Source organism: Eubalaena glacialis, chromosome 17 (genome assembly GCF_028564815.1).
Source record: "Eubalaena glacialis isolate mEubGla1 chromosome 17, mEubGla1.1.hap2.+ XY, whole genome shotgun sequence".
Lineage (NCBI taxonomy): Eukaryota > Metazoa > Chordata > Mammalia > Artiodactyla > Balaenidae > Eubalaena > Eubalaena glacialis.
Window position 1 is genome coordinate 5,248,134 of NC_083732.1, and position 26,170 is coordinate 5,274,303.

The 26,170-nt window shown below is 45.1% G+C and overlaps 1 protein-coding gene across 1 annotated transcript; it reads right to left on the bottom strand.

Annotated features, from left to right (window-relative positions):
- Positions 1–12,158: 12,158 nt before the first annotated feature.
- On the bottom strand, positions 12,159–25,587 carry LOC133076774 (epidermal retinol dehydrogenase 2-like). The gene is made up of 7 exons (XM_061171335.1): positions 25,476–25,587; positions 22,372–22,718; positions 19,282–19,413; positions 16,926–17,025; positions 14,745–14,889; positions 13,754–13,879; positions 12,159–12,462 (listed from the first exon to the last, which is right to left on the bottom strand). Exons 2-7 carry the CDS (start codon positions 22,702–22,704, stop codon positions 12,369–12,371), a joined length of 930 nt encoding a protein of 309 aa, XP_061027318.1. The 5' UTR covers positions 22,705–22,718; positions 25,476–25,587; the 3' UTR covers positions 12,159–12,368.
- Between the last annotated feature and the right edge of the window lie 583 nt (positions 25,588–26,170).

Sequence of the window (26,170 nt, forward strand, 5' to 3'; positions counted from 1 at the left end):
CCCTCCCCCCCACCAGGGGGCTGAGGTGACGCATCGCTCCTTTGTTGACTTGTACCAACACCGAACATCCCCGTGTGAACAAAGCTTGGGGTTTTCCTCTGTCATCTGGCCACAGGGGACTTCCCGTATGTGTGAGCTGACAGAATGGAACTTGTGCAGCAGTGGAAGGTGACAGGGAGCCTGAGTGGCCTGTCTGTGCCCCTTACTTGTGCCTTCTGGGCCTGTCAAGCTCGATCCTGGATATACCACTTCCATCCTGTGATAGACTGAAGCTGGCTTTGCCTGATCCTATGTCCTGGTGAGTGGGACGGTCCTCATTTAACGTGGGGAGTTCTTGCTGCATAGTTACTTGATGCTCTACGGCCAGATGGTTCATCTCTCCCAGGGCCCAGCTGGACCCAGGAGCTAATTTCCTACTATGGATGGTGCGGTCTTGCTCCAGAAACCAGGAAGCGTGCCTGCATCTCTCCTATTGGATTTCCAGTATCATGGGATCTTCTGGGTCGTATGGCCCAGGTAGTGGGGCTGCTTATCCCACAGCTTATACAGCTCTGCTGTAGACCCCTTTCTTATTCTAGGCCACTGAAAACCCCTAGCCTGCCCCAGCACTCAGTATGGCTTGGTTGCTAAAACCCTGGACGGCAGTGAGGGAAGCTTTATAAGGAAGGGGAAAGAGCAAAGCCAGGCGTGGGCAAGTAAAGTCTTACCTTGAGCCCGGCTCCGTTGGGGTGGAGGGGGCACTCTGGAGCTTAAACTATATCACTGAGTCCACTCCTTGTACCCTGAGTCAAACAAATACAGGCCCTGAAGGTGGGGCATTGGCTCAGTCAGGCAGGAAGGAGTCTGGGGAGAAGGTCACAAGCATCAGCTGCTAGGAATCCCTTGCAGCAGCTGGGTGGGTGTATCAGGGGGAAAAAGGGATCTGGGTGAGGCCCCACTGGCAGAGATCCTCATTACAATTTGAGAGATACAGGAAGGAGAAGTGAAAAAAAGCACCCTTAGTCACATTACCCATGGAGGCAACACCAGAGAGATTTGGGGTGCATGTCCATAAGCTTTTCTCCAAATGATGTTAAGTTGTTTTAAATTTTATTTTATATAGTTATGATTTTGCACAATTTGTTTTCCTATTTTTAAAAGCCCTGTATCAATTGTTAGAAGCACTTCTCAATCATCATAGGAGTTTTTAGAAACATAATTTTTAATGTAATGCAAACATATAACACTTCTCAATGACAAGTTTAAGAGTGAGTAGCAAATCTCTGATTTCATGTGCTATTTAAAAAAATAAAGATGTGGATAGGGCTTGTATGAGCATCCAGGTTGACAGCTGTCACTGGGCACGTACGAGCAGATAGCAGGCGTGCTGGATTGGTAGGCCCAGACCTGCAGGACATGGAGGGTTTGTGCAGAGAGGCTTACATTTCCTGGTAATGCATCCACATCAAGACAGCAAAGGGACTATATTCACAGGCAATATGACACCAGCATCCAAAATCTGAATGTCTACGTGGGAAGGCAGGTAACATGAACAGATGTATATCAGGTGAAGGGAAAGGGTGCATGCCCAAAGGGGGAATTACCAAAGCACATTGTCATGGAACATCTGATTGCTTTAGCTGGAATCCAAAAGAGAGGGAGAGAGAGAGAGAGAGTCTGTGTGTGTGCATGTGTGTGTGTGTGATTTTAGTAAAAGAAACTCTTGGAAAATTAGGGATAAAAGAGAACCTTCTTCACTTGATAAAGTTTATATACTAAAAGACTTTATACTTGTTGAACTATAAGTGTTTAAGTGTATAAACTTTATACTTAATGAAGAAGCTTTACACACATTCCTCTTAAAAGCAATATAAAGCTTTTTTTCTTTGCTGTAAGGAAGACTTTTATATTTATCTATTTGGACTTGTTAGCCCTTCCTTTGAGATTTAACTAGAAAGGCTTCCCCTACTCCAAGGCTCTATTTGAATTTTCTTATGTTTTTTTTCCAGTACTTTCATGTATTTTGAATTAAAATTTCTCATGTTTTTCTTTATGAATTGAATTTATAAATTGAATATTCTCATGTTTTTCTTCTGGTCCATTTAAATCTTCTATTTATTTGAAGTTTGTTCTACTGTTGTGTAAGGTATCTAGTTTGTTATCCTATTGTCCCAATTCCATTAATTAAAAATCCCATCTTTCTACCGCTTTGCTGCAGAGCCCTTTCTTACTCTGGGCCACTGAAAACTCCCAGCCTTCCACCCACTCTACAAATAGGTTGGTTGATTAATACTGAAATAAAATCCAGTTAGATTTATAAATGAACTTTTATACACTTGCTCTAAAAATTTTATGCAGGAGTTAAGATCTGAGGTCCATGATAATTTAAGTCAACTTTAGAAAGAATGCATTGATGACTTTTCCACCAGACATTGAGAAAACTAGAGGCTTATCAATTTTGTTGATCTCCTGTGCTGCTTCCTCTGGTTTTGAGCATTTTTTATGATTCCATTTTATCTCCTCTGTTAGCATTATATTGATTTTTTCTACTGTTTTCCTCTTTTCAGTTTTATTGATTTCTATTCTAATTTTTACTGTTTCTTTACTTGTGCTTACTTTAGGCTTAAATTGCTCTTCTTGTTTCTGGTTTCTTACGGTGGAAGCTTAGGTTGTTGTCTTGAGAGCTTTCTTCTTTTCTAATTGATACTTTTAATGATATAAATTTCCCTCCATACATTTTGGTAAGTTGTATTTTCATTTTCACTTAGTTCAAAATATGTTTTATGTTTAAGTTTCTCTTGAGACAGGTTATTTAGAAATATGTTGTTTGATTTCCACATATTTGTGGGCTTTCCAGATATTTTTCTGTTACTGGTTTCGAGTTTAATTCCACTTCGGTCAGAGTACATATTTTGTATGATTTCCATTTTTGTAAATTTGTTGTGGTATCTTTTATGGCTTGGTATGTGGTCTCTCTTGGTGGATGTTCCAGATGACCTTGAGAAGAATGTATATTCTGCTGTTGTTGGATGGCATATTTTATACATGTCAATTAGGTCCACTGACAGTGCTGTCCAGATTATCTGTATCCTTATTGATTTTCTACTTGCTTTATCTATGCATTACTGATTGAGGGACATTGAAGCCTCTAACTATAATAGTAGATTTAAAATTTCTCCTTTCAGTTCTATCAGTTTTTGCCTTATGTATTTTGACTCTCTGTTGTTAGACGCATACACATTTAAAATTGTTAGATCTTCAGAGAGAATTGACCCCTTTATCATTAAGCAATGCTTCTCTCTATCCCTGATAAACTCCCTTGTTCTGAAGTCTGCTTTGTCTGAAGTTAATATAACTACTCCAGCTTTCTTTTGATTAGTATTATTATGGTATATCTTTCTTCATTCCTTTACTTTTAACCTGAGTCTTTATATTTAATATATAAATTATATATGTAATATATAGTTGAGTCCTGTTTTTTTAATCCACTATGACAATCTCTGTCTTTTAATTGGTGTATTTAATCATTCACATTTAAAGTGATTATTTATGTAGATGAATTAAGGATTTCTACTGTTGCATTTGTTCTTTGTTTCTTTTTTTCCCCCTCTTTTTCTGCCTTCTCTGGTTTTAATTGAACATTTTGTATGATTCTATTTTGTCTCCCCACTTATCATATTGATTATACGTCAAAAATTTTTTTAACGGTTGCTCTCGAGTTTACAATATGTAGTTTTAACTAATCTAAGTCCACTCTGAAGTAAACCATATAGTGTTGTGTGGCCTGCAGGTACCTTATAACAGAGTATTACCAATTCTTTCCTCCTATTCTTTGTGACATTGCTGTTATTCATTCCACTTATCTACATGCTATAACCATATAATACATTGATGCTATTATTCCTTTAAACACATAATTATCTTTTAGGTCAATTAAATAATAAAAATAAAAAGTTTTGTTGTACCTTCATTTATTCCTAACATTATTCCTTTCTTTATATAGATCCAAATTCAGACCTACATAGCATTTTTCTTCTCTCTGAAGAACTCCTTTTAACATTTCTTGCTTATAAGATAGGTTTACTGGTGATGAATTCCTTCAGTTTTTGTTTGTGTGAGAAAGTCTTTCTTTCTCCTTTACTTTTGAGGGATAATTTTGCTGGATATAGAGTTCTAGGTTGGTAGTTTTTTTCCTTGAACACTTTACATATTTAAATTCCACATTCTTCTTTCTCACATAGTTTCTAATGAAAGCACCCTGAAATTCTTATCCTTGTTCCTTTAGCTGTAAGGTGTTTTTTTATTCTCTGGCTTCTTTAAAGATTTTTCTTTAAAAATTTTCTCTTTTTTTTGTCTTTGATTTTTCTGTAGTTAGAATGTGATATATGTGTGTGTGTACGTGTGTATTTGGCATTTATCCTGCTGTTGTTCTCTGAGCTTTCTGAATCTGTGGTTTGGTGTTTGTCATTAATTTTGGAAAGTTCTCAGCCATTATTACTTGGAATATTTCTTCTGCTTTCTACTCTCTTTCTTTATGTTCTGGTATTCCAGTTATGCCTATGATACACATTTGAAATTGCCCCACAGTTCTTGGATGTTTTTTCCCCCCATCTTTTCCTCTTTCCATTTCAATTTGGGAACTTTCCATTGACTCATCTTTAATTTCATTGATTCTTTCCTTGGCTGTGTCTAGTCTACTAATGAGCCCATTAAAGGCATTCATTTCTTTTATGGTGCTTTTGAGTTCTAACTTTTTTTTGATTCTTTCTTAGAGTTTCCATCTCTCTGTTTACATTACTCTGATGGCTGTTTTCCAACACCACCAACTGAGTTGGGAAGACTACCACACTCACAACACTTCTGACACCAGATGTGTGGGGTTTAAGCAATTTTCCAGTTCTCAGTGGACACTGACCAGGTGTCTTATAAATTAACACAGTTCTGACACTATCTACCTGGAGAGAGCATCTGATCCTACAGGTTATGGACTCAGTCCCATAAGACTGCCCCCACTGCAGATGCCAATTGTAAGCACAGGTTGTCACCTGCGTTTCTGACCAACTGGCTTGACACTGCATGTTCCCATGACTCCTTTTTCCAGTTTGATTAATTTGCTAGAATGGCTCACAGAAGTCAGAGAAACTTAAATTTATAAGTTTATTATAAAGGATACAGATGAATAGCCAGGAGAAGAGGTCCATAGGGTAGAGCGGGAAGGGTCTCAAGTGCAGGAGCTTCTGTGCCCATGGAACTGGGGGTGCCCATCCTCCAGCCATGGGGATGCATTCACCAACATGGAAGCTTTCTGAAGGCTGTCCTTTGGGTTTTATGGAGGCTTCATTACATAGGCATGAGATTACATCATTGGCCATTGGTGACTGATTCAACCTCCGGTCCCTCTTCCCTCCCCAAAGGTTTCCCAGGCAACCAGCTTGCACCCTTACGGGCTTTCCAAAAGTCCCCTCATTAATATAAACTCAGGTGTGGGTGAAAGGAACTTGTCAGATGAATAATAGGGCACCCATTTCATCTTTATCATTCTTATCACTTAGGAATCGCGAGGGTTTTAGGAGCTCTGTGCCAGAAATGGGGAAGAGGAATATATATATCTTAATATAAATCACAGTATCACAATTATGTGCATGTTTGTACATGTTATCTACTTTTTCCATTAGAGTCCTTAATATATTAATCATAGTTATTTTAAATTCCTTGCCCAATAATTTGAACATCTGTGTCATATCTGAGTCTGGTTTTGATAATACATTGTCTCTTTAGACTGTCTTTTCTTGCTTTTTGGCATGCTTTGTAATTTTTGGTTGAAAGCCAAGCATGTTTTATTGGGTTATGGGAACTGGGGTAAATAGGCTTTTGGTGTGAGGGTTGATGTTAATCTATTTAGGGGCTGGGCTATATTTAATGTTTACTGTAGCTCTAAGTGCCAGAGGCTTCAAATCCCTCTATGGCCCTTGTTTCTGTCTCCCCTCTGGTCTTTGGGTTTCCCTAAGTATTTCTTTTTAGAGAGAGAGCTTGTATGTTGCAATGTTTTCAGCTATAATCCACTGTTATTACACTGGCGCTCTGTTGGTGTGCAGTAAGGTGTGGGGAGAAGGGTAGCAGTCTACAAACTTCTGACTGAACCTCACCTTCTAGGGGACCTGTTTCTCAGAGCTGTAATCTTCATAAATGTTTTCCAGGAGTGTAGCTTTTTCCCTGTCCGGCTTCTTTCCCTGGCTGCAGTGTTCCCAATCCACTTCCTGGAAGCCCTGGCCCGAGCTGACTATTTTCTCCTCTTAGGTGAGACAGTAGAGCTGGAAGCGGGTAGAATGACCTTCGTCCTGCTGAGATAAGGCTTTGGCAAAGTTCCTTCCCCTGGAGAGTGCTTTGTGTGGGGAAGGCCCTGGGCTTCTTTCACAATGATCCCTCTTCCCCAGAGCCAGGAAGGGATCTTTCTCAGACCTTCACTGTGAGAACCTGCTAGGATTCCCAGAGGTAAAGCCCACGTAAGTGTGAGGGCCCTTAAGACTTTGATTCCCAAGAGTTTCTCACTGTCATATTAGTTCATCCTCAGCCTCTAGCGATTTGTCAGAATTGCCATTTAAGTGTTCCGACCACTTTATAGCTCCAGTGGTTTCTGCTCCAGGTAAGTAGATCTTGACTCTGTCTCTCTGAACCAACTTCTCCAGAATTTGCAGTGCTGATTTGCCCTCAGTTTTCTTCTTCTTTTTTTTATGTTAATTTCTTTTTATTGGGAGGTTTAAATCATTAAACTAACGATCTCATCCATATTTTGCAGCAAGATAATAAACCGCATGCAGCTATAATCACATTTAACCCCAAAACTACACAGAATTTGGTATAAAAGATTCCATTATATATTTTATTTTATTCTTAAAAATTTTTTTAATTGAAGTATAGTTGACTTACAGTGTTGTGTTAGTTTCAGGTGTACAGCAAAGTGATTGTTTTACATATATATGTAATATATATATATAAATTAAATATATATATATATATATATTCTTTTTCAGATTATTTTCCCTTATAGGTTATTACAAAATATTGAGTATAGTTCCCTGTGCTGTACAGTAGGTTTTGCCCTCAGTTTTCTGATGGGTCAGAGAAAAGTAATTTATTTTCAGTTTATCCAGATTTTGTTGTTTAAGATGGGAATGATGACTTCATGTCAGAGATGAAACCTGACGTTTAGAAGATGAAACCCAACGTTCGGAAGACGAAACCTGAAACCAGAAGTTGGCATCTATCAGCTAGTCCTGCGTGCTTATGTTTAGCACTGTTTTTTAGAAGATAAAGGTCCTTACCCTTCACGTTTACAGCTTTGTGGCTTCAGCCAAAATTTCAAGATGTCAAGAAAATGTTCCATTTAATAGCCTGTAACATATATTAAATATTTGCATACCTAGTACATAGTACTTTGCAGAGTGACTGAAACGTAATTTTTTTGAAAGGAAGAAAGGAAGAGATAGAGAAACAGAGAAGTTAGAAAGGAGGAAGTCAGAAGGAAAGAGAGAAAAAATAGGAACCATAAGGAGAAAGAGAATTAAGATCCAAAGTTTATCCAAAACTATATCAACATAAGTGGCCTATGTAGAGTATACTGAATAGTAACATGAATAAAAATCAAAGTAGAACATTATATTTTCTTTTTTTTGGTATACTCCCAAAGGCAGGCAAATTCTTTTAGATAACAAAGAATTAAAAGAATATTTATTCTATAAAAATCCATAGCTCCAGGACTTCCCTGGCAGTGCAGTGGTTAAGAATCCGCCTGCCAATGCAGAGGGGCACGAGTTTGAGCCCTGGTCCGGGAATATCCCACATGCCGCAGAGCAACTAAGCCCGTGTGCCACAACTACTGAGCCTGCGCTCTAGAGCCCGCGAGCCACAACTACTGAGCCCGCGTGCCACAACTACTGAAGCCCACGTGCCTAGAGCCCGAGCTCTGCAACAAGAGAAGCCACCGCAATGAGAAGCCCGCACACCGCAATGAAGAGTAAACCCTGCTCGCCACAACTAGAGAAAACCTGCGCGCAGCAGCGAAGACCCAACGCAGCCAAAAATAAATAAATAAATAAAATAAATTTATATATAAAAAAAAATCCGTAGCGCTAAATAAATACTAAAATACCCTTAACAGGTTAAAAAATGTCAACGGAAATGTGTTACGAAGAGATTTCAAGTGGTACCAGACTCATTGCTACAAACTAGAAGTTTAAGATCAGAGTTTACATAGGGGACATAGTAGAAACTGATGTTTATTGAGTGTTGGTATGTACCAGACCCTACATTAGGCATTTTATCACTGTCAACTCATTTAATCCTTGTAACAGTCAAAAGAGGAATTACAGTCATTTGCAGAATTGGAAAAGGGTTTCAGAAAGTTCAAATCACTTGACCTAAGTTGCATAACTAAACTGATTCGAATCCTCTTCTATGACTTGGGAGCGCCTGTGGCCAAGATTACTAATGCCCATTTTCCCACGTTTAGAAATCTCTGCCGTTATTAGATGGAGTCATGGCTGCTGTAATAAAAGCTACAATCCCCAGTCTCACTTGCATCTGACTAATAATGTTTGAAGAGAGTGTTGTGTGGCTGTTTCTAGAAATACCCTTAAAAGGCAAATTGGTGCCTATGTCATTTTCATCCTTACCCCTTCCTACATCTGCTGCCTGGAAGGTTCTATGATGGCTGCCATCTTGGCGGTGATGGTGGTGGCCACACTGCAGGGATGGCCGAGTGAGGAGCTGTCCGTAGCCCAGGTCCCTGGAACTTCATAGAGCGGAACCAGCAGGGAAGGCATCGTCCACTCACCTCTGGACTTCCACACAACAGAGAGAACACACTCATAGTTTCTACCTCACTGTTATTTACGATCATTATTACAGCTGAACATCATTTTTAAATTAATATAGAACTCAGTACCTTGTCGAGCAGCACTGCATATGGCAGAAATGAAAAGATGTGGTGTAAGTTCAAGTTCTCAGGTGGGAGGTGGCAAGGGCTCAGAATCGTACGGACTAGAAATCCGGTGATCCGTGTTTGGCAGTGGAAACATTTAGTTCAAATTGACCTTACTCTACCTTGAAAGCTCTGTCACCTGCTGAGGGAGATTGTAGCATGAGGGGAAAAGGTAAGACAAATTCAGAATTTTGCTATGACTTGGATGTTTCTGCTGCTTTAAGTGGAGCCTCCCAGAGTTGAACCCAGGCTGGAGAGCACCCATGTGCAAACGGAGGTGTGAGGGAATAAAAGTCTGTTCCAGGAGGCCCTCTCTACCTACAATCTAGAGCCTCGGATGGTTGAAACAGCCAACACCCTCTGTGTCTGATGAGAAGCCCTTGGAAGTGTGGATTCCGGACAATGGCCTTAGCAGAGTAGGACTGTGGTCCTAAGCCTTTTTCCAGCACCTTCCATTAAAGGCTGTTTGCCAGACATGGTATCCAGCACAGTAGCAATCATCAAATGATAGGTTTTTCCCCTAAAGCTATGCTTCAGATGGCCCCAAGTGAGTCTTTACTAGATGGGGAGGGACGGGGGAAGAGAGAGAGGCAGGGCATAGATGCCAGTAACAGAGCAGAGCCAGGACAGAGCAAAGTTCTGGACTTTGCAAGACATGCAGTGAGTGGGAAGGGCTTTGAGGTGGAGTGGGTCTGTGGGTTCCATCTGATAAGAGGATACATAGATATTTAGGGAAGCAGGCTGTGACAGAACTGTAAGTTGACACCAACACCTGTTTTTATCCTTTTCTACAGTGATATAACCCCTGATCTTTAGCTTGTTCATTCAGGGCAAAACGGGGACCACACTTAGCATCCATTGCAGGCTGGTTTAGTCATGTGACTAATTCTGGCTGATAGGATGTGGTGTTTGAAGCCCTGACTCCTAGTGTGATGATATTTGGAGGTGGAGCCTTGGGGAGGTAACTAGGGTCAATTAGGTCATGAGGGTTGAGCCCTCGTGATAGGGTTAGTGCCCTTATAGGAAGAGGAAGAGCATGATCTCTCTCTCCATGGCCACACATGGAAGAAAGGCCACGTGAGAACACAGTGAGAAGAGGGCTGACCGCAAGCCAGGAAGAGCCCTCACCAGAAACTGAACCAGCTGGCACCTTGATCTTGCCCTTCCCAGCCTTCAGAACTGTGAGAAAATAAACGTTTGTTGTTTAAGCCCCCCAGTCTGTGGTATTTTGTCACGGCAGCCTGAGCTAACTAATACAACATCACAATGTAAAAACCAAGCCCCCCAAACCCCCCAAAACCATGGTCACATGTTTTCCCCAGCCAAACTCCTTCTAATACCAAGCGTTCTTCCTTATTCTTGAGCAGCGTGCCAACTACAGGATGATGCCATCTGGAGGGCAGGGTGCCCACTTCTGGGGACAGCCCTTGTTTTCCAGCCTTTCCAGTCTTAAGGCCTCCTTAGGTGTTGGGCTCTTGATCATGGCTTCATTAGGATTAAATTTCAGATGGAAGCTGCTCGGAAACACACACTGAGGACACTTGCTCCCCTGTGGTATTAAATCAGCTTGTTATTTGTTACCCTCTAGAATCCTCTAATTTACATGTGGTCTCTTCTCCTGTGAACGCTTCAAATAAATCTGAATTCACTTAGACAATTGTATGGGTACTGTAAAACCACAATTAAATTTCAGGCCTTTGTAGTTGTCCAGCCCAGATGCACTCCAATTAGAAATAATTGCTGTTAACGCTGTTACGATGTGGTGGTGCCCACTCTGCCCCAGACCTTTGTTCTACAAAATCCCCTGAGAGTCTCTTCTTGATTCTTCAACTAAATAGATAGGCCCCTAGAATACACGCTTTTGGAATTGTAATATAGGAGCAATATTGTGCCTCTCTCTTAATTAACCTTGTTAACCAAGGATTTGGAGCATGAGTTGGTTGGTGTAAGCGGGCCTTTGATCCTCTGAATGCACGTCTCCGGTTGAGAAGGGTGTCACCCTCGCGAAATAAAACGCCTTTTCTTCTTCGGCATACGCCAAATACCTTCATGATTCTGGTTTAATGAAATAACGTGTGTAAAGCGCTTAGCTTCGTGCCAGGCGCGATAAATATGAGCTATCGTTTTTAGGATCACAAAAGGAGTTTTTTTAAAAGGCTTTCTGAAGGGAAAGGAAATACAGGGGCGGAGCTGTCGGAGCCACGCAGGAAGCTCAAGAGAAATCAGTCCACAATGAATCCCAGATGCCGCATTCCCTGAGATGGTCGCTCCTCTAAGAGAATCTTACCCCCAAGATATTCAAACTCTCATTTCTTTTGACTCTCACAGGGTCTTCCAGGATACTTCTCATCCCTTCCCGCGCTCCACCAAAGGATGGGAAGAGACAAAGGCTGCTCTTTCTCTTGCAAGGCAGGCGCTCCCACCAGCCTGGGAAGGAGCTCCAGGGATACGGTAATTAACGTGTTTCTCTTAATCTTGCTTTTATAGTTAATCTCCAAAGCATGAAAAGAGTTGGCCAGTTGATTAAACCGTAAGCATACAAGAGATCTGAAATGAAGGCAGCCCTGAGGAATGCAAATGGATAAAATTTTTCATTCTGTGATAAAAATACCTCACAAGAACCCCAACTTGAAATACTAAATGAAGCACTTGAAATTACCCACATGAATATGATTTCTGGCTTAATAGGGAACAGGTCATCTAACTCAGTAGAATATCATTTCTTCAGGGTAAGAAGCAACCATTCTTGAATCTCTTCTAGGAAAGAAATGTGACCCTATTTAGAGTGTGGTCTAGAATCACTGCCCCTTGGGTCACCCAGGGAATGTGCAGGAAGGCTCCCCGACACAGTGGCCCTGGTGTACCCTCAGCAGGATACCCAGGGCTGTAGAAGCAAGCATTTGTGTGGCTACTGTGCAGAGGGGGACATGGGAGGCTGGCCTTTCTACACCAGGCGGCACAGTTTCAACAAGGCCGGGGCTGAGAGCAGGGCAATGGGGAATCCAGAGCTCTGTGTCCTCTGGAGAGAGGGCACCCAGTTCAGCTCTCACCCATCAGCCCTCATCTCCGCTGCCCAGCGCGGGCTCAGCCACAGCCAGCCCCATTTGAGCCAGCTCCCCAAAGACCAAAGCGAAAGGCAGTTCACGAGAGAGAGGGTTATCTCACTTTCACATCTGTTGCAAGCAAATGACAAAAGTGGGCTGTTTTTTTTCTTTTTTTTAATTTAAAATACTCAACCAAAAAGCAGTACACAACATTATGTTCAAAGGCATTGGTTGAAAATACTAGTCCGGACAGCAGACGAAGAACTTGTGGTTTCCAGATACATTCTGTCGGACAAAGACACTTCTTCATTGAAACACACATTATGTAACTTTGGGCATCAGGTGACATCAGCCAGAGTTGGTCTTCAGTCTTTCTTCTTATGGCCAGAGAAGCCATCCATTGAATTAAAGATACCCATATACTCAGCCAAAAGCATTCCAAGCTTGAGGGGCAAGAAACTAAAGAGAACACAAGAGTGAATTTTCCTGGTTATAATTCATGAAAGCATCTTCACTGGCTCCGCTGAAAAGCAGGGCCACTGACTTGTTGCAGAAGAAGTCATTCACACACTCCCACCTGAATGTCCCTGCCTCATGGTCACTCAGGGCTTGTCCACCACGTGGGAGGACACTGGCCCAGGGTCTCTGTATCTCTCCTTGCTTTATTTACATTATTCAGTCTCCAAGGCCTCACCACACTCTGTAATGATGGATAGGAAGCCGTGAAGTCCTGTGGAGTCGTGAGCCTGGCTTGCATCCTAGTTCTGTCACTCGCAGTGTTACTGGCCTATGGAGACTCAGTTCCTTCCACTGTCAAAAGAGGTCATCACTCTTTCTTTCTGGGACCACTGGGAGGATTAGATGCAATAGCTCCTCCGAGCTTTGGCATGACCCAATTAAGACTGTTCATCTTCTCCACCCCGCTCACCCCTCCTGACACTCTGACCCCGTCCGTCCTGATGTTCACACTGCAGGGTGAGGAGAGGCACAGTAAACACACCGGAGACTTGTCCTAGGAGTGGGGTGAAGAAAACGGCCCTGTGCTCATCGTACCTCCGAGGGCAGCCCAAGATATCCAGGTGGTTCCTGCCCTCCCCGGCTTCAGGTCTCTGGTCAAATGTTACCCTTCCCCATGAGACCCCCGTGAGGACCATACTGACAATTAAATCCTGACGTGCACTCTTCCACCTCCTGCTCTGGGATCATCTTCTCCTGCTTTGTATTTCCTTCATAGCACTTATGACCGCCCAGAATATCTTTCTTTTACTTCACTTTTTTGTTTGTTTGTTCCCTCCACCAGCCCCCCCGAGAAGAGAATATCCAATGAGAGCAGGGACTCTTGTCTCTCTTGTTCTTTGCTGTAACCCAGATCCTGGGATGGCCAACAGAGCATGGCACACACTAGCCACTCTAATGATGACTGAATGGATATTTGAAGGAGTGTGTGATGTGGTTCCCTGTCACTGAACTTCTTCGGGTTTCCAAAGCCTTCTCAGGACCTATGCAGGTATCTCCCCATCTGGGCCCAGAACTAACAGCCTATGAAAGTAAATGTAACCTCCATTTTCTGACTCACGGGAAACACTGCAAGTATGCAAATTTGAGACTGTGTCAGCAAATGGGCACAATCAAGGGATCAAAATTCATTCATTTAACAGGTATTTTTTAAGTGGCTCCTCTCTGTAGGATCTGGAGTAATTTGTTGATACGATTGACACATTACAGAAGTAAAAGAAGCAGATACTGTTACCTTTTTAAAAACACTATGAAGTACATAAATCTTGGCATATATAAGTACGGTTTGTCTTGCAGGATAGCATCTACTATCTTCCTGGCTGCATATTCTGGTTCCAGAATCGGTAACAGAAAAGGACAGCTAGGGGGTCAAAAAAAAAAAAAAAAAAAGCCACATATTAAGAAATTAATAAAAGCAATTCTTAAAAATAGGATAAAACAGTTGTAAGACATTATCATTTATTTGCTTCTTTCCTTGCCAGATTTGATCTTTTTCTATACTTACTTCCTTATTATCGACCTGGCAAATAATAGCATAACTAGGATTCGAAATGGAAAATGATTCTAATTAATACACTGATGTTACAATATGCACATATGTGAAACCATATTAAATGAATGGTCTAAATGTTGTAAAGCAAGTCTTTGAGAAATCACTGCCGGGACTTCCCTGGCAGTCCAGTGGTTAAGACTCCATGCTCCCAATGCAGGGGGCCCGGGTTTGATCCCTGGTCAGGGAACTAGATCCTACATGCATGCCGCAGCTAAGACCTGGAGCAGCCAAATACATACATAAATAAATATTTAACAAAAAAAAAACAAAAAAAGAAAGAAAAGAAAACTACCTGCCTGTCATCTCATGAGTGCAGACTGGGTATTTATGCCCCTTCAACAATTTCTGGTCCTTCTGTGGAATCAGGGATGAAGGCAGGATGGAGTCAGGTGGCAGAAAGGGGGTGCGATGGGAGTGCCGAGGAGATGGGGGAGGAGGTCTGGGCCGCAGGGTGGCTGCAACTTGGATACAGCCTTGATAACCCATTGCTTTTAAACCCAGTATCTTAAACACAACCGCATTTGAGGAAAGAAATTCTGAAACCATTTATGAATCAGGCTGCATGCTGGAAAGATCTTTTTAAACAACTTTAGAAAACAGATAGAACAAAATAAAATGGATGGCCAATCATTTTTCAAAACATAGTTTCTTTGAAATCAAAGGACATGCTTACCCAGTAGTACAACCGTCAAACATTCCAGTGTTGATAAAAAATGGGCACACAATAGTGGTTTTGATCCCATTTTGTTTCTTGGCAAATGTTTCCATAAATACCGATTCAGCAAATCCAAAGGCTGCAAATTTAGTTGCACAATAATCTGAAAAAAGACAAACGATGCTAATGTATAGCGTAAAGTTTTAAAATGTCATTACATTAAGGTTTCCTCGTAACACGAATACCAACAGAGAATGGGACAGCAATTTCAGAGTTCTTATTCTGTCTGATCTTGGTCTGCTCCACCTGGAAGGGGCGAGGAGTGAGTGGGAAGGACCACGGTCACCTCAAGGTCAGAATACAATGGCCACGTGGATTTGCGGAGAAGCAGGGCTGCGGGGAGCCTCCTGAGGGGCGGGTCACACAGCTGGCCTTTACTCCCGTGTTAGTGGTGGTCAGACACTCTGCCAGCCGTGACATGGGGCACAAGATGTGCGTCCTGTCCCTGTCCCACAGAACTGCAGCCCAGTCGGGGCAGGAAGACGCACAAAAGGAGAAATAAAATAATAGGTCAAGTGGGAGTCTAGGCAATGGAGATCAGTGTGGGCCAGGATACTCAGATCAAACTTTCTTCCAACTCTAATTCTTCCACTTCCAGAAGAAAAGCAAAGGGCTCTGTCCCTTCCACCTCAACTGCTCAAGCAGCTTCAAATGCAGGGGGAGGGGAAACTGGTATTCGTGTCAGCTTTGAGCTCTCTGTCCTCAGTTACACTCACTTCAAGTAAACACCTGAATATTCAATTTGCTAAATGGAAACGTGGGCAGAAGAAGAGGAGTCTAGGTGGACTTATCCTTCCCTGTGCCTCACGTGACGCACACTTCCTGGCTCCGGTGGGAAGCAGCTCCCCCAGCTGGCAAGATCCAGGCCGCACGTGCCGGGTGTGGGCTGCCCAAGACGGTGGGGAAGCCGACAGAAGGAGGGGCGGGGAGGGGGGGGGTCCTGAGCAGCTTCTGGGATCATCTGAGTCGTTTGGTAGAAATGCAGCTCTCTGAGCTCCTCGACCCCCGAGATGAGGAGGTGTGGGTACGGCCCAGGGCCAGGGAATCTGCATTCTAAGGAGCATACCTGAGGTTCTGACACAGGGGAGCCACCACTCACCCCGCGGGAACTCAAAAGGCTTACACTTGTTCCTAAGGGGAGCACGGGTGGGAGAGACGTCCGTCTGAAGACAGAGATGTTGTGTCCAGGAAAAGGATTAAGAGGAGTTGTAAGTACACTCGTATTATTTCAAAGACCCGTGATTTCTCAGATGTACGAGAGAGAGGTAATAATAACACCTGATGAATTCTAAGGAGGACAGAGGAAGGGAAATCCAGGGCACAGGGAGATGTGTACAGACTGCTAATATTTTGGGCGATGGGTGGTTCCGGAAACCTATCCACGTAGCTGAGACGTATCTGCTGAGACTAGTGTTGTGAACCTTGAACCACACTGCTCAGCTCGAAAGCACTAGGCGGGGCCCAGTCGGCCGGCTGGGCCGTCCGCTACTGAGTGCTGCAGTTAGGGTTCCGGTGGGTGAGCCTCCAGGAGGGACAGGACGTCCGCTCCTCCTAGAACCAGCTCCCCAGTGGGCCGCCTTCACCGAAGACCTTGGCGTACGTCTTTGCCCCCTCCCCACTGCTAATGTCAAGTCAGTTGCCAGGGAAATGGGAGTCACAACAAGTTCCTGCCAGTTTCCAACCAATGGAAAAGCAAAGAGGCTAATTTTAGGTTTCCTGGGGTGAAGACATTTTCTCTAAACTCACGGCTAGGGGAGACCACTTAATGGAAACTTAGGAGGGATGAGGGTCCCCTTATCATCCTGATAACAGTGCCGGGGGAGTTCTGGGGGACGGTGACTAAGCTGATACCTTGTGTAAGAAATTTATCACTAGGGTCTCTCTTTCTCTTTTTTTAAACCCAAAGGATTGCCTAAGACCTAGTGCTTCCGAAGTGCATAGTTCAACTTCGTGTAAGTATAAACTGCTGGGTGATTTTGCTGGACCATGAAGTTCTCAACCACTTCCCTTACTGAATATCCCTCTTCATCTACTATCCTTTATTATTAGTGCATAAGGTCAGTGATGATTATTCAGAGCTATTACTCAAGTTAAAGTTACAAGAAACTTTGCAATTGTGAAATATCACATTTCTCTTACCGGCCAGCCCATTTACTCCAATTAATCCAGCTGTACTTGAAATGCAGACCAGATGTCCATGGTCATTAGCGATCATAGCAGGTAGAAAGGCTTTATAAGTCTAAGAAGATCAAGGTAAAATGTTTAACATTTTATGCCACATTTTATATTTTTTTCAGATGTTTATATGATCACTGTGATTGAAAAAAAATGTTTAAGCTCAAAAACATACCTGAAGGCACTGGGATATTCAAAGTTAAACATCTGGGAAATAACCACCTTAACTTGTTTAACCTGTATCAGTGCTTTCCTGACGGCAATTCCAATATTATTAAAAATAACTTATTCAGACTTATATTTTGCTCATATTTGACTTTTAAAAACACAATATTAAGACAATAATTGAAGCAGTATAGGAAACTCTTAGTTGTGGCAGCCACAATCCACAAACCAATAAGAGCACTCAAGGATATGATTATTTCGATTCATGGTGCCTTTTTTCCTCCCTGGGCTTATATTTGAATTTCAAATTTTTCCTGAACATTGTTCACAGGACATGTGGCTGCTGGCTTCAGTTTCAAAATATCACTTTATTTCTAAACTCATCTATACTTCTTTGAATAATGGTTTCTTATTTTTATTCCATGTCAGAAAGGAGAATATCTGTTAGACAGAGGAGACACACACTGTGTCTCAGTATGTATTATATAGAATACCTTCACCTTCCCTGTGGGACCTGGGAAAAAAAGGTAAAAGAGAAATAAATTTTGGGACATGTATTCTGCAACAAAGGAATAATGAATCAAATATGGATAGTTGCATATTTACATGAAATAAATTTATATTCATATTTTCAAATAGGAATAATATGAATAAATATGAGAAAAGGGATCTCTAATAACAGTCAAACAACCTTTGTCTGCATCTCAATGAGTTTCAGAGAGAAACTAACAGAGAGAAAGACAGAGAGAGAGAGAAGCGGAAAGTCAAAGAGGCGCCAACAACTCAGCGTGACCCACGGCATCCTGAGTTCCGACGGCATCCTGAGTTCCGACGGTCCATGACGAGGGGCGTCACTGCTCCGTGGGACACGCCCCTTGGGAGCACGGTCACCATGAGCTCTCTGACCCTCAGCAGTCACGTGCCTGCTCCGGGCAGGTGCTCAAAGGGCGTTTGCGAACTCGCCTGGGAAGAGTGTACAGTGTGAGGACTCGAGGGGATGACAGGGGCCAGGGCAACGCCAGAAGCTCAGGAGCAACCAGCAGGGGAGAGAGAAAGAGGAGACCAGGATGGAGACGCGGACAGCGGCGGGGAAGGAACACAAAGCCCCGGAAGCGGACACTTAGGAGACGACGCCCTCATCTTCATGCTGACCGTACATTCTAACTTCTGTCTCGAGAAGGAGCGGGGTGTTTGCAACAAGACAACATCAATCACTTGCAGTCGTTCCTGAAGGAACTCGGTAGCCCCTTAGCTCGGAATCTTTCCATCTTTCTCCCCAAAACTATACGGAACGCTGAAACTACCACCAGCAGCATTACGTTTTTGGTGAAACCGGGGACACAAAACCTACAAACTCCAAATGGCATGTGAAGGCTGTCACAGGAGAGCTGGGCAGGAGCCCCTGAGGTTGGCGTGGGGAGAATGGAGGGGGTCTCGGAAATGCCCAGCAAACTCTCACTCCCCGATGGAGAGAGCTGGTCTGGGGGACGGGCTGTGAGCAAGGGCCGGGGCCGGGGGCAGAACGAGGGCACGTGTGTTGCTGGGGAAGCTGTGACTGGTCTTTGCAAAGGCCAGGAAGACGCAGCTTGAATGTGGGCACGTCGCCTTGGAAGTCAGGGCTGTGCCTCAATGTTCAAGCCACGTAGTCACCAGGTGGGACTGGTGGGAACTCTCCTTTCCCTGGTTAGGTACCGAGTAAGGTGACCGTGTGTCTTGGTTTGCCCTGAACAGACCTGATTGATGCTTGCTTGTTAATCACGCCTCCTTTCACTTCAAGAGAGTTCTAGCCAGGAACTCTCTTAGGGAAATGATAAGGTCACCTGGTCATGTCTAAGCACGGTCACTTTTAACTTCTATGGTCCCTTGTCTCACTGGGCTGTTTTAAGGCTTCTTCATGAGGTGCCTGGGATAGTACCTGACACAGGCTGGCCTTCAGTTCATGATTATGACAGGAGGAGAGGACAGTTGTGTCTTTGTAGGATTCTCTGAGCAGAGGCGCTGGGAGGTGTAGGTTAAGTTGGATCAGGAGAGGACAGCTCAAGCTAGAATTAAGAAGTCTGTGCTTTATTTAGAGACCAATACTACTGTAAGAGAACAAGAGGAAGGCACTTTAAAATGACAGAGTAACTTTATAATGAGAAGAAAAAATAATTACCCATAAATGTGCTTTGAAATTCACATCGATAGACTTTTCCATAAGCTCATCTGGGCAGTCGAGGAACTTTCTGCCTGTTACGATTCCGGCATTGTTGATGAGGATTGAAACGTCTCCAACTTCTTTCTTAACCTGAATTGAATAAGGAGAACAACACCACCAGTGCAGCACAGGCAGACCTTGGAGATACTTCAGCTTCGGTTCCAGACCTCCGCAGTAAAGCAAATACCGCAATAAAGCAAAGTCACACGAATTTTTCGGTTTCCCAGTGCATATAAAAGTTATGTTTACACTATACTGTAGTCTATTAAGTGTGCAATAGGATTATGTCTAAGAGACAAGTTGCCTTAATTAAAAATTTTTTTTTGCTAAAAATACTAACCATCATCTGAGCCTTCAGTGAATTATCGTAGTAACAAAGATCACTGATCACAGATTACCAGAACAGACATAATAATGATGAAAAAGTGTGAAATACTGTGAGAATTACCAGAATGTGACCCCGAGACAGGAAGTGAGCAAATGGTGGAAAAATGGTGACAACACTGTTGCTCAAGGCAGGGCTGCCACAAACCTTCAATTTGTTAAAAACCTTCAAATGGTAAAAAAAAACAACACAGTACCTTTGAAGTGCAATGAAACGAGGTATGCCTGTAATTCCTTACATCATCCAGCTTCACTTCCCCATAGTTTTATATGCTCCCTGTCCTTGTTAACTCAGACTGAGTTAATGCGCTCTAAAAACAAAGTATGTTTATCTCCTTTGCAGAGTTTATGGCGCATCAGAGATCTAAGTCTGATGCCTCTCTACTCATTTTCCTCCCGTCCTATGATGGTTCCAACACTGCAATGCTACTTTCCTTCTACAGGTAGAGCTACTCTTATACTCAGTGATTAGTAACTTGGTCCTATGCTAAAATGATGTGTAAGCAGCACACCATTTTAATTAATGCGATGGCACATCAGGCATGACAGCCATGCCATATAAATCACGACCTGGCCCGCACAGCGATGGGGGCGGGCAGGGAACGGAGGGTGTACGATATTCACATGTGTGTTTCAAACACACCGTTGAGCTCAGAACCCGTCCGTCCCGTTTTCACCAGCTGGCTGGTTCTCTTCTCCCCAACACAGACTTTCAGGTGTAAGATCTGTGAAAGGAGGATCAGAGGGGGCCCCGTCTGCTGCTGTCACACTGGCCAGAGTAGGTGTCAATAACCTTCAGGAATAAAAATTCTGGGAGCGCCGCTGGAGCCTTCCCCTTAGAGCAAACCTTCAGCATGTGACCCAGGCCCTTTGTCAGAAATGAGCAACAGGAATTTCTAGGCTTGACGGCAGGGGCTGCGGCTGTCCCTCTGCCTTTGTGTTTTGAATTTCATTCCTGTAATCTGTGTTGCACAGCAGGGGCCCCGTCCCCCCGGAATCAGAGGGCACCACTGGCTGCAGCACCACTTCCATCTCCAGCTGTGTGTGTTGTGTGCACACGTGTGGGTGTGCGCGTATGGGGGTGAACCTATGAGGATGGGGCAGCTGGGCACAGGGAGGCTGTACTACTGAAGCCAGGCTGAGGCTGCCACCTTCCTCATCTGCTGTTGCAGAAGGCCTGGGTCCCAGCAAGGAGGCTGACGTGCTGGGTATCCACTAGCCAACGAGATCCATAGCCTGGGAGAAATTTAGGATGCAATCGAGAAAGTTTCTGGCTCTGGAAGTTTGCCCCTTGTTTACTCCTTTTTATGGGAAAAAAATTCTCTGGTACCTCTCGTCTATCAAGAACAAGAAGTGGAAATGGTTGCTTTATAGTATCAATATCTTAAGGTCTTTTGTGTTTAAATATGAACCAGTCACTGCTTAAGAGTGGCTGGAGACGTCAGTCAGAGCCAGTGGAAGTCAATGTGCCGGGCGATTGGCGCTCCAAGTGCAAAGAGCTTACTTTGTGAGGGCGGTCATAGCAAACACCCCTGTGCTTTGAAGGGTGGTCCCTGCACAAGTCCATGCCAGTTTGTTAGGTTTGGATCCCCAGACTCTGCTGGGCAGCCTGCGATTGGTGACGGTGGTGGTCAGGGACGTATAAAATGTAAAGACAAAAGACAAACTTAAAACAAAAGAGACTCCCTGGCCAGGGACCTGCGCTAGGGAGTGAGGTGAGAAGCCGCAAGGGGATCCCGGTTAGAGCCGACAAGCTGTGCAGGAACCTTCCCACAGGCCAGTCTGCCTCCTTCCTTCTCGCTAAACTGGGGAATTCTGAGAGCCGCAGAGAATGATGTGTGGAGCGCTCGTGCCAGTGAGCGGGCGGAGAAATCCTTCTCAGGGAAAAGAGGCAGCCACCAAACAGGTACGTGCCTCCATGAGCTAAGAACGCCCTTACCGCTGGCCTATTGGAGCTCTGGTTTCCTGAAAGCGTTTTTTCTAAGTGCGTCTGTGTCATTGCCAAAGCAGCAGCTGCACTTGATTCTTTAGGAGGAATATTCTGATTTTCATACGACCACTTAAGAGAAATGCACGTTAATGGAAAGCTCTGTTGGGGGCAGGGGGAAGAGCTGGACTTACAATGAGGCTAGATATGGGTTCACATCCTGCCTTGCTCCTGTGCTAGCTCGGTGACCCCAAACAGGTTATTTAATAGCCCTGTTTCTCAGTTTCTTTACCCTCAAAGAAGGGTGCTACGGCCCATCTCTCGCACGGTAACGGGGGCCAGCACAGCCGGCACACGCGCTGGTTAGAGGGCGTTCTTCAGAGTTAAAAGACTCAAGTCCCAGCTGCAGCTCTGCTACTTATTACCTGTGTTTCGCAGGTAAGCGACTCACCTGCCCTAAGTTTCCATTTTCTTATTTGTGATGTGGAGATAATAAAGAGGCCTGACTTCACAGGATTGTGATACAACTCACACAGGGTGCTAAGCATGGTGTATCGCACGCAGTGAGAACTCAAAAATCCTAATTCCCACTCTCCAATATTTTTTAAAGTAAAGGGATGTGGGAGAGAGCCACGTCAGCACTGAGGAAGGCAAACAGACAAAGAAACTGATGGATGTCAAAGAATTTACGTAGCATCCTCACTACCCATAGGAAACAGCAAGCACCCAAGGTTTACCTGATCGGCCACTCTATACACTTCCTCCTTCCGGCTGCAATCACAGGTATAGGCATAAACCTTTGTGGCTCCAGCTTCCCGAGCCATCTTGCTGGTCTCCTCATTCCCCTCCTGGCTGACATCCCAGAGAACAAGCACCGATCCAAGGCGGGCAAATTTGAGGGCTAAGAGCCTTCCAAGTCCACTCCCAGAGCCTGTTATAAGTACGATTTCACCAGCAACACTCTTCTGTGGCCTTGGGATTAAGGTAAAAACCATAACCTCCAGAAGGGCAAACACTGATTTTCCTAAGAAAACGAACAAGTTCTTGACTGAGTTCAGGTTGGGCGGCATGTTCTGGCTGACACCTATAAAGCAAGAGAGACTCATATAAGGACCTCGGTATCCATTCCCTCTGAGCTTGCTTACTCCGTGGCGCTCATACTTTCTGCAATAGTGAAAGAAACCAAGAAGTGTGATGTAAACATCTCTCCTGGTAGCAGACTCTGAACTTAGAAAGGGGAGGGAACCCACAGGGACCATCTCGGCCAACTTGCCTTCACAGCAGCAAGGTCATCGCTATCTGCGTGCCTGCTAAGCATTATACGTGACAGAAATGTTCAGTAACCAGGAACTGTACACGTGCCCAGATTTAACCCAAAGGAGAAGTTCAGTATTTCTCATAGTTAACCTTTCTTCATAATAATCACAGGTCCTGATTATTCACAGTCAAAGTCTTGACCATGTGGTGTTTATGATGTAACTGCTCCCTTCTGGTTTTATTTTTACCTCCGTTTAGGTTTCTGTTTTCTTATTTGCACTGTTGTTCTTTAAAATCTGAGATTCAAGAGGAAAATGTAAAACCCTATTTGTATAATGTACCTGGAGGGGAGTAACCAGACGTTCGAAACCTTTCGCCTGGACTTGCTGTCACCACACGGTACCCCTTCCCCATGCTCTGAGGCCCGCGTGCCAGATCACTTACCACTCGGCCCTGTGATTGTAGGATATCGGTGGGAGATGGGTAGGCCCTGCCCCTGCCTAGCTGTGGAACCTGGGGCGGCCCACGAAGGCCCTTTGGGCCTCGGTCTCCGCACCTCTACTGGTCCTGTGGCCTCGGGTGGTTTTGCAGATGGGATGAAAATGTCTGCGGTGCGTGTGACCACAGTGTTGGCCAGCAGTAAGTGCTTTACAATGTCACCTTGTTTCTCAGACCCACGGGAAGGCACTCAGTAGGTTTGCTGAATGAATAAAAGGCCTCCCCTTGACAAACGCATACAAGGCTCAGTTACTCACACTTTAGTGAGAATGAGTGTATAAGATGCTTCACTAACAACCAGCTGAGAAAGAAGGGAAGGTCTTATTTCCTCCAGGATGAGGAGAGAAGGGGCAAACTGTGCTGTGGGTGGAAGGCTTCCCTGAATGGAGTGGTCACTTGAGAGGTGGGGATGAGGACAGAAGATGGACATCATTAGTGAGGTGAAGCGGTTCTTCACTTACTTTGCAGCTTGGCTGAGGACAGACTAATTCTCACAGATTCATCTACAGGACGGCTTGAAGCATGGTCAGACCCTTAGGAACTTGTGACCTAAACTGTTGTTTCTTGGCTCATTCTACAGATGGGACTGAGGACCAGAAGAATATGTGTGTGGTTTAGCCAGGCTCCCTGTGCTAGTTCGTGCAGGCCAGCTGAGTTCATTATCATGTTTACTGAGCACTGACCCCGGCCAGGTATGATGCTGGTCCCTGGGGCTGAAGGGGTGGGCAGCCTCCCATAATCTCTGCCCTGGTGAGACACCTCTCTCCTCAGTGTCTCCAGCACCACAAGGGTGGCCGGAAGCCTCACCACTGTGCTGGCTGACATGAAAGTTACTGGGTTCTGGACTTTGGTGTTCTGCTGTCTCAGTGCTGGCATGATGCAAGCCCTAAAACAAGCCCCTTGTTAATCCCTGTCCTGGCAGATTCTTCCTAGGTTCTCCAGAGCCTAGCATCCTGCGGTCTCCCTCATTTGGGGTTTAGGGTGTCTGCTGGGTACCTGCACAGGTAGCGAGGTCTAGAGATTAAAGTTTGGGTTGGAATTCTGGATCTGCCACTGACTTCTCAGCATCCTTGCTAAAAACTATTGCATCTCTTCTGCCTCAGTTTCCTCATCTAAATAGGGGGATTCTACGGGTACATGCCAACATTTATGAAAGAGGGAAGGTGAGCAAGTTAAATGAGGTTAATACAGGTATTAAGGAAAGGAGGGTAGTATGGTCACTACTACCCCGTAGGAAACTTCTGAGCAGATTGGGGAAAAACAAAAAAGTCCCCATTGCTGCGGGCAGCCCTCTCCAGGAGGTAGAGGAGGGCGTGGCGTGGGGTCGGGGCAAGAGGAGTCGCGCTGGGCTGGATCTCAGCCCTCGCCAGGTTACACACCCCTCCACCCACCACCCCACCCCCCGCTCGCCATAACGTGGAAGCCTTGCCAAAACAGTGACAGCTTGTTAGGCTGTCAGGCACATGACAGCCAGGCACATGACAGCAAAGTAAATAATAGCTCGGGCTGTGATTGGTGTTCCTGCTAGCATATGAACTTCGGATCCTCAGCTATACCAAAGAAAGAGGGTTAGAGCATGCATACGAACCCAGGTAAACGTCTGGTTCTGTTTTAGTATAAAGTTTAGGAAGTCAGGGAGCATGTGCATTAAATTTAATCAGGCTGAAGACTTCTTCGGTGTCTCCATCCCATGGCTTACCCCCTTGGTCCAAAAGCTGAGTTAACGTGGTGCAGCCTGAACAGGTGACTTCCGCTTCCCCGGCCAGGGCGCGGCCGCAAGTCGGCCCTGGTACCGGGGGGTGGGGGGCGGAATGGGGTGAATGCGGGGGGATGGCTGGGGAGGGACAGACAGATGCACAGAGCAGCGGGGAGCAGGGCACCTGGTCAGAATGCCCCGGAGAAGACGAGGGGACCAGGGATCAACCCCGCGCTGCTCCGGGATGGGGCGGGAGGCCACCAGCTCACTCCTCGGGGGCTCGCGGCGCTCCCCCGCGCTCGTCCCCGCCGCCCAGGCTCCCGGGCTGCGCCGTCTCGAGCCGCCGTCCCCCCTTGACCTTAACGCAGCCCGCGGGCCTCGGCTACTCACCCGGTACGCGCTGCCCTCGCTGCGGCCGAGAAGTCCGTCTGCTCCGCCGCGGGTCCCGCGTCACTGGCTCTCAGCCTCGCGAGGCTCCGGATTTATCCCCGCGCCGCCTGAGACCACGTCCAAGGGCGGGAGGCCGCGCCCGCGCGGGGGTGGGGCGCCCGGGGGCCCCGCCCGCCGTGTGGGCGCGTGCTCTTTTTTTTTTTTTCCCAGGCGGCCGGATGCAGGAGCTGGAGATTCTGTCGCGGGGACCCCTCGCGCACCTGGATTCCTAGCAGGAGAAGCACCAGGGGGTGTTTAAAAATTGCAATGCCCAAGCTGCACCCGGGATTATTAAGTCAGAATTGCCGGGTTGGCAGGGGGCCCTGGTACGAGCGATTAAAAAGCTCCCCAAGTTGGGGATTGGCATGTACACACGGCTATATTTAAAATGGATACCCAACAAGGACCTGCTGCAGAGCACAGGGAACTCTGCTCAATGCTATGTGGCAGCCTGGATGGGAGGGGAGTTTGGGGGAGAGTGCATACATGTATATGTATGGCCGAGTCGCTTGCTGTGCACCTGAAACTATCACAACAGGTAAACGGCTCTACTCCCACGTAAAATAAAAAGTTACAAAAAAAAAAAAAGCTCCCCAGGTGTTTTTAAAGCACAGCCGGAGGTTGGGACCCCCGTAGAAGAGAACCGGGGGCGGCAG

What these genes read in the sequence shown, in the direction of transcription:
- LOC133076774 (XM_061171335.1), bottom strand. Translation starts at nt 22,704, where the DNA reads ATGCCGCCCAACCTGAACTCAGTCAAGAACTTGTTCGTTTTCTTAGGA. An exon ending in TGTATAGAGTGGCCGATCAG is followed by an intron (nt 19,414 to 22,371) that starts GTAAACCTTGGG and finishes TATTCAATTCAG; the next exon opens with GTTAAGAAAGAAGTTGGAGA. An exon ending in TTCATAGTGTTTTTAAAAAG is followed by an intron (nt 12,463 to 13,753) that starts GTAACAGTATCT and finishes TGTTCTCTTTAG; the next exon opens with TTTCTTGCCCCTCAAGCTTG.